The sequence below is a fragment of the Mytilus trossulus genome, chromosome 13 (genome assembly GCF_036588685.1).
Source record: "Mytilus trossulus isolate FHL-02 chromosome 13, PNRI_Mtr1.1.1.hap1, whole genome shotgun sequence".
Lineage (NCBI taxonomy): Eukaryota > Metazoa > Mollusca > Bivalvia > Mytilida > Mytilidae > Mytilus > Mytilus trossulus.
In genome coordinates this window covers 8,237,948-8,252,196 of record NC_086385.1, presented here as the reverse complement: position 1 = coordinate 8,252,196, position 14,249 = coordinate 8,237,948, and the positions used below count along the sequence as shown (strand labels likewise).

Sequence of the window (14,249 nt, the reverse complement as noted above, 5' to 3'; positions counted from 1 at the left end):
AAATAGCGACATCACAACATTGTAAAATAAATACCTAAAGCTCCATCTATTAACGAACCTGTAAATAGTTATATACACTTTCTGTCAAAGATATTAATATAAAAAAAATCTAGCGATTTTTCATTTGCTCATAGAATATGAATATTTATTTTTGTTGCATTCCGCTTTAAAATATGTTACACACGTATATACGTTTCGTTTTAAGAAGTCCATACACATAAATCATTTTTAAGTAAATATACAGATTATATAAGGTATATTTAAAAACACTAAATTTGTATTTGTTAAAAAATCTGATAAAAAAATAAAAACTCAACATATCAAACATTGAAATATAAATTATTAATACAATATTATTACCACCAAATAACTTGCATTTAATTATCTTAATACAATATATAGTATAACATATAAAGCAACCGTTTCCCATCTGTTTTCAATATGATTCCAACAATATGACTATCCTTTATAGTGTCAGTCATTTTATATTCAGAATAACTACCTACAACTGCATATAGAGTCATTTGGAACTTCACACATTCCAAACGGAATGTCCAAAATCAAATGGCAAAATCTAGAGCTCAAACACATAAAACTAATTAACAACAACTGGCATATTCCTGACTTGGTACAGGCATTTTGTTATCAAATAAATGGTGTTCTTAATCTGGTTGTTCAGCTAGCTTAACCTCTCTTGGATGACAGTCGCAAAATTGTATTGTAAAAGTGTGAACAAAACAAACACACATAATTTGTAAAAATGTCAAAAATATGGGGAAAAGCAGTCAACATTGTGAATATTGCTTTTGTGTACTGTGCTCTTTAAATCAATGCGTCAATATTTTTTTTTATATAAATTCATTTACACTTAGGGTATTTTTCAGAAGACTATAAGAAGATGATACAGTTGTTGATTTTTGCAAGTTAAATGTTTATCTTAAACTGTAGATATGAATTGATAGTTGTGGACAATAATTCTTAAACAGAAAATGACTACCTTTGGGAGGGACAGTCATTTGTCGGTGTCATATTGATATTACAATTTATACTGCAACTAGTTGTGTTTATTTCCTAAATATAGTAACAAAGCTATATTTTGTATAACGTCAATTTCATTTTCCACAATAAGGGGTCCATTAAGGGATGAAAATAGTTAAAAAAAAATGTGTTACGATTTAAAAAGTTATCAATTTATTCATCAAAGTTGCAGTATAAAACAATATAAGGTCAATTTCAGAAAAATATAAACTTTTTTGTACTCGGCGCAATCCTTGGAAAGTGCTCAATAGAACCTCGCTCTTCACCAGTTTCTCAGCCTCATACGAAAAAGTGTATATTTTCCTGACATTGACCTAATATTGTATAGGTATTTTTTACCTCGAAAAGGTCTATCATTCAACATTTGTTCTGAAATAAACTAAATTAGTTATTCTTTTTATCTACATCACTAAATAAAAGGCCTATGTCCTTTTTGTCAATAAAAAACTCATTAGAAAGTATTGAACAGGAGCAGAACTTTAAACTAATCCGTTCATTAAATTTGTGGAAACTGCTACAATATTTGACTTCATTTGCATAGTGATTAAAACAATGACAAATCTTATTTCATCTATGATTGAAACTAAGATTAAACTATTTTCTCTAAACTCATCTGGCGTTAGAAACATATATGAAACTTTACTATAATAAATATACCATAATTAATTCTCCATTTTTTTTAGAGAACTTTATTTAACACTCTATCATCAGCCCCCTCCTATTTCAAATGACTGAAATTCTGATTGTATAAAATAGTTTTATTCTCTTTTTTAAATAAAATTTGAATGCGGCAATGAAGAGCAAGACGATACATTCATTAAATAGAAAGGAGACTTACCTGATTTTGGAGGTGGGAACGTAATTGCAATAGGAGGAGCTACAATAAACAAAAATACAATTTATTCAAATTGTGTTCAATCTTTATAGTATTAAATATTATGAAATCAAGCTCACACAACACAACTAAAAGAACAATAGTTATGACTATCAAACATCAGATGGGAACGTAATTGCTATCGGAGGAGCTACAATGAACAAAATACAATTTATTCAAGTTGTGTTCAATCGTGTTAGTATTAAATATTATGTTATCAAGCTCACACAACACGTATAAAAGAACAATAGTTATGACTATCAAACATAAGCTCGAAAGATACATATAAAAACAATAGTTATGAATATCAAATATTAGTCTTGATCTTTAACATCCCCGAAGTTGATGCATTGATTAACTGTTGGTATTAAATCATCGTACTTTCGACAATGTTAGCGAGTTCAAATAGCAAAATGCAGCCAGAATGTCCACAGAGAATTAACGTCGTTTAGAAAGGCAAACTGACATTCTAAAATTATTTTCTGTTGGAGTCGAACTTTCTGTAATGTAAATATTACTTTTACAATTATTGAACCTGGAAAAAAACTTCGATTTCCTATATTGTGAATCTGACTTTGTAGTCTCTAAGTTCGAAGATTAGTGTGGCATGTGAACTCAATGATATGATTTTTACGAACACTTGATGTTTTCACGGCTTTGTGGTGAGCTTGTTGTCTAAAACCTAGGAAAATCTTGATTCTATCGTGATTTTGGTACATTTATACGCATCCAGCATTGTCCAGAGGGGAAACAAGTAGTATACCACTGTTCAAAAGTCATGAATCTAATAAGAGAAAACACATCCCGTTTGAAATCTTAAACCGAAAAAAACAACGACACAACAGAAACAGTTATATTTTTCAGAGATCAACAAAACAGAAACACCAAAATACGTAGACTTAATTCTTTACAGGTGTATTTCAAGATGGTCCAAAGTACTTACCGGTTGATCTCTGAAATACTGGTCCGACAGGTGTCACTGGTGAAACTTTAAATTGAAATAGAAATTTTAAATTAAGAATGATATATTCTTGTTAGGAAAAAGTATATTTGGTTAAAACATGCAGCGAATGAGTCCTCAACACTTATGAAGACCAGTATTACAGACAAAATTTCACATAGCATTTAATTGATAATTTCATTTGAAAATGCCTGTACCAAGTCATGAATATGACAGGTGTTGTCCAGACGTTTGATGTGTTTTGTCATTTGATTTTGCTCTTCGATTTGGAACTTTACGATTGAATTTTCCAAGGAGTTCAGTATTTTTGTGATTTTACTTTTTTCCAATAGTTGTCTCCCTTTAAATTTTAAATGTATGTCTCATTGGCAATAACATCATCAATCATTACTACGTAATCAAATTTCATAAAAATTACCGCGTTTTTACTTGTATCCAGACGATATAGTTCATTACTACTTATATTTGTGTGCTTCATAGTGTAACACATATAATTCCTACTCATAACATATTTCACAAAACATGTGTACAGTGAAACCTGACTAAACCGAATCCTGTATAAACCGAAAACCCGTATAAACCAAACACGTTCTAACGCACCGTAATGCCAAATTAATGAGCGTTGTGAACCTGATAAAACCGAACATCGATCAAAACCGAACAAAATTTTAAGTCCCGAAGAGGTTCGGTTTAAACAGGTTTCACTATACTACATTTACCTCCAGGAAATCCAATAGGAATGGTAGGTACAGTCTGACGTTCACCATTTACACTCACTACAAAAAAGACAACAATTTGCGACTGTAATACAAGTGAGAGGTTAAGCTTCCTATAAAACCAGGTTTAATCAACCCTTTTCTCCATAAAAAAAATGTCTGTAGCAAGGCAGGAATATGACAGTTGTTAATCATTCGTTTAATGTGCTTGAGCTTTTGATTTTGCCATTTGATTAGGGACTTTCCGTTTTGAAAATTTCAAGAACTCCATTTGAACTATTTAAAAAAAATAAAAATAACAAATATTTGATATCAGTTATTTTCATCAGTTGAATTAAATGAGAATTCGTATTATGAAAACATAAAATTTGGGCTGAGTTTTGTTTTAAATTTGTTTTAATTTAATTTTTGGAAAGTAAAATACTTGTACTTACATGATCGAATATCTCTTCTTAGTAAATTCGTTAGTGTTGATAAATCGGAGTAACGTGAAACTGTATGAACATTTCTCGGGTTGGTTGCAATGGTTTCCAATTCTGATTTGTCCCTAACTCCAATCCCAATAGGGAAAACTTCAATACCTTCACTGCGCATGACCTCAGTTTGATCTGCCAGGAAATCAGCGTTGACTGTTGATGCTGAGTCTGTGATGAGGAAAACAGCTTTGGGAACATCAGCTCTTGCATACTGATCGTCAAACATAATAAGAGCTTCAATAACTGCCCCGGATGTGTCAACAATATTGCTCCTAACATTGTCATTGATGTTGGAGATAGCATTTGAAACTTCCCTCCAAGTCGTATGCCTACAAAATTAAAAATAAAACAATGGAAATCATATGGAATTCAATCATCAATGATAACGGGTATGGTTCTTTCATTTAAAAAATATGTATAGGTCGGTGAGACATCTCAAAAAATCTAAATATATCTAGAGATATTATCAAGTTAGTTGAATGTGGTACAGTAGTCTTCGTTGGCTGTTGGTTGTCATATTTTCCTCTTATTCCTTGTTTTAATCATTAACCGGTACATTGGTTTCTCTTTTGATTTGTTTCACATTTTATAAATCCCATTACGGCATATAATTTCTTCATTGTTGAAAATTGAACTTTTACATCTGATTGTTTATATCGTCATCATTTGGGCTTTAGATATAGACCTGTTGGTGATCATTTCAAAGAACAAAACAAAGTACAAACTTATCTTGAACTTACTCATTAAGATTAAATTGAACTGACGGATGTTCTCCATACGCCATAACACCTAATCGAGCTCTGCCACCATCAAAGTCGGCTCTGGAAACCAGATCTTTTACAAAGGTGAGCATTCTTTGGAAATCGTTCCTTGACGTTGATGAAGAAGCATGGAATGCGATGATCATATCTGCTGTTTCGCTATCTGCGAGAATGCGCAAAAGATTCGTTTAATATAAGAAGCTATTCATTTTTCATTAAAAAAAAATTCTATACATTAAACACATGAAAAAGTTACGGGTTTTGCAGATAACCACCATTTTTAATTTATTGTAAAAACAGTTGAATTTGTATTTACCGTTTTGTTTAAATATTTTCCAAAAATAATTTTAACTTTACTCATTCTATGCCTTACATTTACATTAACAACTATATATTTACAAAATTGGCAGCTAAGTAACTATATGGCGTAGAATAAATATATCAATAGAAAGATATTGATCATTCTCCATTTTGCAATTCTCGGTGTAGCGTTGATCATAGCTATTGTCATCACAACGTTTTAATCGTTACTCAAAATGTATTTAAATTATCTGTTTCAATATACTTATACAAATGGTTGACAAGTTAAAATTATTGATGATACATTTAAAAATAAAGATTTGTTGAAAAGAAGCTAGTTTCTATTTATGGTGTCTATACTAAATACCTGTAGTTTAAATTAACAGATATAATTAGAAAACACCTGTGTTTCGAAGCTATACAGTTTATACTAAGAAATGAAGAAAAAAAAAACATTTTTCCTATAAATTAATGAAAAAAGCAAGAAGTTTAAAAGCAATAAATATACAACTATATTTCGGTTCTATTACAAATCACTCTCAAGTATGTTTGAAATTTAAGGGTCTTATTGTGTATCAAAGCTTAATTAAGAAATAACCATAGATATAGGGAAATGTGGTGTGAGTGCCAATGAGACAACTCTCCATCCAAGTCAAACAAAATCAAATAACAATTCATAAAAGTAAACCATCATATGTTCATATACTACGAAAGATGATTTGATGATTAAATCATAATTGAAACTTTATGTGACAATTTTACTTTTTAACAACACTCAAAATTATCCTAAACACGCCTGAAATATTTTTCACTGGACGTTTAGCAAACATCACTTAATCCATGAGCAACATTGATTTTGACACACTGTAAAAGCATAATTTTATCGAACATCATCAAGAGTGCTTTTGACTTGAACCACAATTAAGGGGGTAGACCTTGGTTCAGAGAGACAACTCTTTAAGTCAGTTATACGTTTGTAAAAGTCAAGTTTCATCAATGTATTTTAAGCATTTACATGAAACAGATTGGAAATAATCTATGCAACCTTGAAGCTTAGAATATATTTATGAACATGGTTGACCAAAACGTACTGATGATTTTAAGAGTTATTTCCCTTAACCAAGGTCTACCTCCTTAATACACTGTAGTCGATACCTACCACGAAGAGGTGGATTGTACTTTTTAGGAGGTTGAGTTGCTGTAAATAATACGAAACAAAACATAAAAAACGAAATATTACAATAAATATTTGTATATTACTGTAATAGATCGTTACACGTTAATTACTACAAATAAAACATGTTAATATATACAGTAGGTAACATAAAACAACAGATATACATGTACAATATACAAAATATAGTTATGACTTATTGCTAAACCATCATTATTGATCAATCGTTTCAGCGTATTTTCCAATTCAACAAATATATTTCTGCATTGATAAATGTATAATATATACTTCCAAATGGGTACCGGTATACATATATGTTTGAATTAAACTGTAATCCTAATTCCTCGTTAATGAAAATTACCCTCATTTCTGACAATAAATGTAGTGTAGTATGGTTGACCATTAATGCATATCATTTTGATTGCAATGGTAAGGTACACTTTTTATGAATCATTTATAAATAGCAAAATATACTATTTCATGTCAGATCGTATACTTGTAAATGTGAGACTCTAGGGAAAAATGTCCATATACCTTTAAATACAATATACAATAATTACCCATTAAAAATATCAAGAAAGCATATTTAATGAAGTAAGTGTACTTTTAGAGTATAAGCAAAACTTAATGAGGGGTTGGGCTTCATCATTCATATATTCTTTTTAAGTTTTGCATAGTATTCTATGTCAACAACCATTAGTTTCTATTCTTCATTTTTAATCTATTTCTCTCTATTTTTGATTTGTTTTACTTATTTTCTGTATTATTAGTTCATTATTCTTTATTATGTTAACCCCGTCTCGACCGTTATTGATACCTTTGATTTTTAACCCTACATTGACGTAATACCAAATTATCAGGTATATATGTGGCTAAAAAAAATAACAATAGGAAAGTTTTCATAAAGATCTAAAATCAAGTGGACTTCAACTACCATTTTCCTTATTTGAAAAATACCGTTTCTGGATCTGCCCATGCAAACATTTATTGAGTCTTTTTTTTATCGAGTTTTAAACAATTGAGCAATTGATTCATTTTTACCCGAGATAGCATGGTTATTTCTACACGATACAATTTCTCATATGATAAACAAATTGCATATACGATGACATTCACTACTGGAAAAACACTCTTAACTCTTAAAACTAAGCTTAATGAATTAAATAAAATAGATTATAAATTTGGTCATGCAGGTTTCTTCTAAAAGGCTATAATTCTCATCAGTTATCTAAATTGTTTCGTACACTGCGCATTATCACTCGATTTTAGAACAAGCAGAAATAGTAAAATTATTTACATACTGGTACAATACAGACATATCTATTCTTAATTACATCAGGAGGGAATAATTTTAAATGAAAAGGTATGTTTAATATAAAGGAAGAAAATTATATATATGATTTTGCTGTCTCTTTGGTTTTTGTTTTAAGAAAGGGAATAGTGAGAGGTTTGACACGGAGAATTCTTTGAATTAATTTCCGGAGAGTGAAAGAGTTAGATGGAAGTTTTAACATGCAAACTTGTAATTGATTGGTGGAGAGAATGTAGCGCATATATTGCGGATTTCATTTGCGTTAAACATATTTGTTCTTAGAGGGATATATTGGATATTTCTACAGCGTTAAGAAAATATTTGGTTTTGTCAAAATGGACACAATTCCAAGTCACTATAATGATTTATAGGAGATATAATATGAGTGTTTATGTATTCACTAAAGTAACAATTGGTGGTATAAACATTAACCACATTTGAAGTTACAATTTATATCGTTACTAAAATGATACTGACTACGAATATCTTGACATCATTTTATTATTTTCTTAACACCAAATAGAAAACAGAAGACAGCAAAGTTACACAAATGGTTAAGAATTGTCAGGAAATAAAGATTCAGCTTGCGCAGCATACTTTCACATCATCACATCTCATTCCATGGAGAAGCAAGTATGTAAGAGTCATTGTCATTGTCCAGTAGCAATAGAACAGCATATGGTTGGAAGAAAGTTCAGGAGGTTGTCATAGAAAGGAATTGTATAGAGTCTGTAGATCGCAGGTGGTTTTACTTTGATTATGCTACAAGAAGAAGTCCATGCAATCATGAATGGAAACATACCGGGGCCTCTGATACCTATCTGGCCTGCTTTGAGTTCACCTCTTTTGGATGGATCGGACGACTTTAATGTTGTTAATTCATTTCGTTTGTCGGTTTTATATGTTATGGGATCTGTCGGTATTTTGTTCTCAATCCGGGATGTGGAATTTCGACGTTTAGTTGTAGTTTTCCTTTCTACTGTAGATTTGGTGGTTTGATATGTTACACCGTCTGTCGGTAGTATGTCCTCAGTCCAGGATGTATACTTTGGACGTTTTGTCGTAGGTTTCCTATATACCGGTGTAGATTTTGTTGTTTTAAAAGTTACACCGTCTGTCGGTAGTATGTCCTCAGTCCAGGATGTATACTTTGGACGTTTTGTCGTAGGTTTCCTATATACCGGTGTAGATTTTGTTGTTTTAAAAGTTACACCGTCTGTCGGGAGTATGTCCTCAGTCCAGGATGTATACTTTGGACGTTTTGTCGTAGGTTTCCTATATACCGGTGTAGATTTTGTTGTTTTAAAAGTTACACCGTCTGTCGGGAGTATGTCCTCAGTCCAGGATGTATACTTTGGACGTTTTGTCGTAGGTTTTGTTTCTACCACTGTAGATGTGGTTATTTTATATGTTACACTGTCTGTCGGTAGTTCGTTCTCAATCCAGGATGTCGACCTAGGATTTTGAGTTGTAGAATTCCTATCTACCGGTGTATATTTTGTTGGTTTAAAAGTTACACCGTCTGTCGGTAGTTCGCTCTGAATCCTGGATGTAGACTTTTGACGTATAGTTGTAGGTTTCCATTTTACCACTTTTGATTTAGTGATTTTAAAAGTTAAACCGTCTCTCGGTTGTTCGGTCTGAATCCAGGATGTCGACCTAGGATTTTGAGTTGTAGAATTCCTATCTATCGGTGTATATTTTGTTGGTTTAAAAGTTACACCGTCTGTCGGTGGTTCGTTCTTAATCCTGGATGTAGACTTTTGACCTGGTGTTGTAGGTTTCTTCTCTGCCACTGTAGATTTAGTTGTTCTTTGTGTGTCATATTTTTTATCGAAAAGGGTTTGTGGGTGCCTGGAAATAATCGATTGTGTTGATGCTTGAGTAATTTGTGCATTCACAGAGTGATAATCTAAAGTTTTTAAAGATGTTCTTTGAATTTCCGTCAGACTTGGATTAAGTGACACGCTGACTGGATCTGGTAGAATGTCTGTTGGTATTTCGTTCCTTATCCTTGACTGCGTTGTTGACTGATCTTGTGCTCCTTTCACAGTAATTTGCGTTGTTCTTGATGGTTGAAATGTTGTAAGAGACTTTTGGGTTACCTCTGATTCAAATTTTGAAGAAGGCTTTGTGGTCATTGGTGGTAAATATTTTGTTGCGAAGTTGGTAGTTATTTTTGGTATAAATTTTGAAGACGTCTGTGTTGTCGCTTTATGTATATATTGGGTAGAGAGTGTTTTGGTATCTTTTGGAATACTCTCTTTTGAACTCTCTGTGATTGCTTGTGTTAAATATTTCGTTGATGGTCCAAAGTTTGCATTTGATAAATATTGGGTAGAAGATATATCATCGGCAGAATAATCAGTCGTGGAATGTGGTTCTTTCTCGTCGGTTGTCAATGTTGTTGGTGGTTTAGAATGTTTGGTAGTTTTATTCCTATCTAAGTGAGAAACAGAAGGTAATGTTGTGACATCAGACGATTTTGTTACAGGCTTAGGAGTTGTGCTTCGTTTGTCTGTAAGGAAAATCACCGATGTTGTTGGCTTACGTTTTATTGATCTCTCAGTTGTTTCTAAAGATGTTATTTCTTCTGTTTGCTTCGAAGGTATTTTCTGAGTAGTAGTTTTTGGTTGAACATTCATCGTTTGAGAAACAGTTACTGTTTGCTTTTGTGTTGTAGAGGAGGTAGTTGTTTTAAGCGGTGTTGTTGAGGGCAGACTCATTTTAGCTGTTGATGATACTTTCAATGGCGTTGGTGTAGTTTTCTTGTTAGGTTTTGTAGGTTTAGTTTTCTTATCTTTTTTTCCTTTCTTATCTTTTTTTCCTCTCTTCTTCTTTTTGCCTTTCCTTTTCTTTTTGCCTTTTCTTTTCTTTTTACCTTTTACTACAAAAAAAAAGATTCAACTTAAATACTTATATAATTCTAATTGGTTATCACTAACGAAGCAAGCGCCCATAAATCCACAAGAAACTTGTACGCACAAAATTCGAAGTGTTATATCCAATTGATTCCATAATTTTTTTAAGATGCATGAGTGTAAGAATATTTTCAAAGATTTTGCTCTTCTCCCTTTTTCTTTTTTATCATACATCACCTATTCAATTTAAAGGTAGGGTAAAATGTTGTAGTGTTCTATGGCAGAAATGTTTTCAGTATGTATCATTGGTTAATCTTTTTATATTGAGAGAATTGGTGCCGACGTCATATATGTGACAATGTCTGTTGAATATATACTCACAACCTCAAAACTCGTGACGATATTTAGCGTGTTCGTTATTTTGTAGAGGACTGTCTCATTGGAAATCATTTCAAATCCTCTATTGTGTACATTAACACCTATCTTTTGCTGAAGTCTCAAGCATTATCTCTAGATATACATGGGTCATTGGATTGACATCCTTTTGACATACATGTGTCATACATGTGTCAATGATTTGTATTCACTTTGACATAGAGGCTACTAGTGTGAATGTATTGTCGCTTTGAAATATACCCTACATGTGTCATTATATTGGGGTTTCCTTGACATACACCCTTCTTTTTCATACATACAACCTTGTGTCTAAGGATGGAAGATTTTGACATATACCCTATTTGTGTCAATGGATTGTAGACTCATTGACATGCATCATATTTGTGTCCATATATTGTACTCTCACAGACATACACCATTTTTCGCAATGGATTGTAGTCACCTTTACATACACACTACTTGCGATATTGGATTGTAGTCACCTCAACATACATCCTACTTGCGATATTGGAATGTAGTCTCTTTGACATACACACTACTTATGTCAAATGATAATAGTCTCCTTGACATACACCCTACACGTGTCATTGGATCGAGTCTCATGACATGCACGCTACACATTATTCATTTAAAAAAAGCTTAACGTTGTTTTTTACCATCCATAAATGTTTTCTTCTTATTATTTATAAACATGGCATATCAAACAACAGATAATACTTAAATATAACTTACGTGCTGGAATATTTTTCAAGGTCTTTTTCCCTGCTTTTTTGAATTTTGCTAAATCCTCTAATCCGGAAAACACTTGATAGAATTTCTTTTTAGGTTCATTCACAATACTTTGTAATTGTTTATCTTTTTTTCCGAGTGAAATTCCGTGAATGATGAAATCTGACATTAACCACCGCTCCAGCCCAACACTTTGAATATCTCCCTCATTTGGTTTGTCAGAAATAATTATTATATAATTTTGAACATCCACCCTGTCTTTCGGATGCGCAAACATTTTGGTTCTGATATTTGCTAGTGCCGATGCAAGGTTCACATCGTTCGATTTATAACTTTTTGGAGTCTTCTTAATCGCTCTCTTTATATCTTTGATTTTAACGTACTGTCCCATGTCAAATACGACCTGAAATTTTGATCCGAAACTAGTTAGCCCGATCCTGACTTTGCTGTTCTCCGTTGATGCCTTTTTCACTAAATTTACGATAAATTTCAACAGCCTCTTCTTGAATATCTTTTTAGTCACCGCAGTTGATGCGTGGAAGGCAACAACAACATCAGCGTGTTTCTTGTCTATAATAAAATGAAAAAGAATACATTAGTTTATACAAATAAACTGTGAGGGCAGTGATAAAATGAAAAAAACAAAAAAACCTATAAGTGAGTTTTATATTTTCTTTGTTAAGGCACATGTAAATTGAGAAGACCGTACGTTGACTTTTACATTTCTTTTTCGTATATCCGCCGTTTTTTGTTCCATTAAAAGTCGTATATACTTCATCAACTTTTATTTAAAATTTTCATTTTTAACGCGAATATGATTACAAATATGCTTTAAAGGACCAAAGCCCATGCAGGAAGTTGTAATGTATAGTACAAGTATATAAGGGTAGATTGATCTTAAAAACTGCTTACCATTTATAAGTCTTTGCCGCTAGCCAGTTTTAGTCGCAAACAATGAAAACGTTCTTCATAGTATGAAGTTTCAAAACTTATGTATGTGTCGATTTCATGATTGAATTAATGAGTTAAAGGCTGTCAATAGAAGCAAGATAAACCCTATGAGCTATTAAAAATGTGGGTCGTAGAAAAGTAGAACATACAATGGCCAAAAAGACATGCAAGTCAACAAAACACTACACAAAAAGAAAGATTACGCAACACCAGAACTAGAGATAGACAAATTGGATCTAGAAAAGTGAAAAATAGTTGCATTCGTTGTGTTGCTCGTAGAATCACCAACATTTGCGTACAAATTCTGTTATAATTTGCATTAGTTGACGTCATATTAGAGAAAAACGGACAGCTACATATATCCCATAACTGTCGATCAAATCAAGAATGTATTACAAAATGGTCGAAGGAGAAACATAAAACCTCAATTTGGAACTTGGTTACACAGCTTGCTTGACAGCAGGAATAATCTATCAAAGAAACCGCAATAACAATAGACAACAATGCCCTAGAAAACTGTTTCAACTAGAAGATATCAATTCTTTTTACAGATGCTACTAAAATGCCAACAAGTAAATTGTCTGTTCAGCCCTGTTCTGAAACTCATTGTAAATATCTCTATGTCAAGATATCAGAATGACAGAAATGTATCAGTTTCAGAAAACGCTAGATCAAACTGAATTATTAAGAGAGATAAACAAATATTAGTAAGCAAAAAAAAATCTTCTGTTTTAAGTAACATGATGAGCATTTCAGGGCACCTCAGATCAACTTCTGTATTGTAGTTTGTTTTGGTTTGCTCGGTCTTTTGTAGTCTGTGTATCGTTTCTTTAACTCTTTCTGTATCGTAGCTTTTCACATTTTGTCATGGTATGTATGGATTTTGCAACTCATGTCTTTTAATTGTCCTGTTTTTATCTTCTGCCTCTTATTTGCAAACTAACATAAGTTTTTTGTATCAAGCAAGCATACATTATTTATGTATGTGCCTGTCCCAAGTCAGGAGCCTGTAATTCAGTGGTCGTCGTTTGTTTATGTGTTACATATTTGTTTTTCGTTTAATTTTTTTACATAAGTCAGGCTGTTAGTTTTATCGTTTGAATTGTTTAACATTGTCTTATCGCTATGCGGTATAGGCTTTGTTCAATGTTGAAGGCCGTGCGGTGACCTATAATTGTTAATGTTTGTGTCATTTTGGTCTTTTGTGGATAGTTGTCTCATTCGCAATCATACCACATCTTCTTTTTTATAAGTTTGATTTGCAACAGTTGTTTTTTTATGTGAACTGCTCTTAAAAGATTGAATAATGAATCATCAGGTCATTTTCTATCTGTCCGTCAATTTCCTTCCTAAACCACTACGGTATAGTTAATACTTTTAAGTCAACTCGCTTCCAGCAGTCTGAAGGCTACTCAGTGTATTTTATTTGACTGTTTAATCTTACATCGTTTAAAATTGTCAGGAAAGATATTAAACAGTACGGAGCTAATTTCAAGTCAGCAAGTTGACTGAAACATCTAAGTTGACAAAGAAAATTATCGTTTAAGATAACGATAAATTTACTTGTGTATCAAATGATACCTTGTGTTTAATCGACAGAACGTTTTGTGGGAATCAGTGTTCAAACAACACACAGATAAAACTGTGTGTTATCTACCAAAATTATAGGATAACAGATCTATAGAGTATAAATAAATCGA

General features: G+C 32.2%; 1 protein-coding gene across 1 annotated transcript in view; it reads right to left on the bottom strand.

Annotated features, from left to right (window-relative positions):
- Positions 1 to 2,025: 2,025 nt before the first annotated feature.
- The window catches only part of LOC134694060 (collagen alpha-4(VI) chain-like), a 110,656-nt gene continuing 98,432 nt past the window's right edge, over positions 2,026 to 14,249 (bottom strand). The window contains exons 13-18 of the mRNA XM_063555056.1: positions 6,286 to 6,324; positions 4,806 to 4,989; positions 4,024 to 4,394; positions 3,593 to 3,649; positions 2,856 to 2,900; positions 2,026 to 2,063 (exon numbers count right to left, since the gene is read on the bottom strand). Of these exons, the coding sequence (XP_063411126.1) occupies positions 2,026 to 2,063; positions 2,856 to 2,900; positions 3,593 to 3,649; positions 4,024 to 4,394; positions 4,806 to 4,989; positions 6,286 to 6,324 (734 nt within the window). The remainder of the gene's footprint in view (positions 2,064 to 2,855; positions 2,901 to 3,592; positions 3,650 to 4,023; positions 4,395 to 4,805; positions 4,990 to 6,285; positions 6,325 to 14,249) is intronic.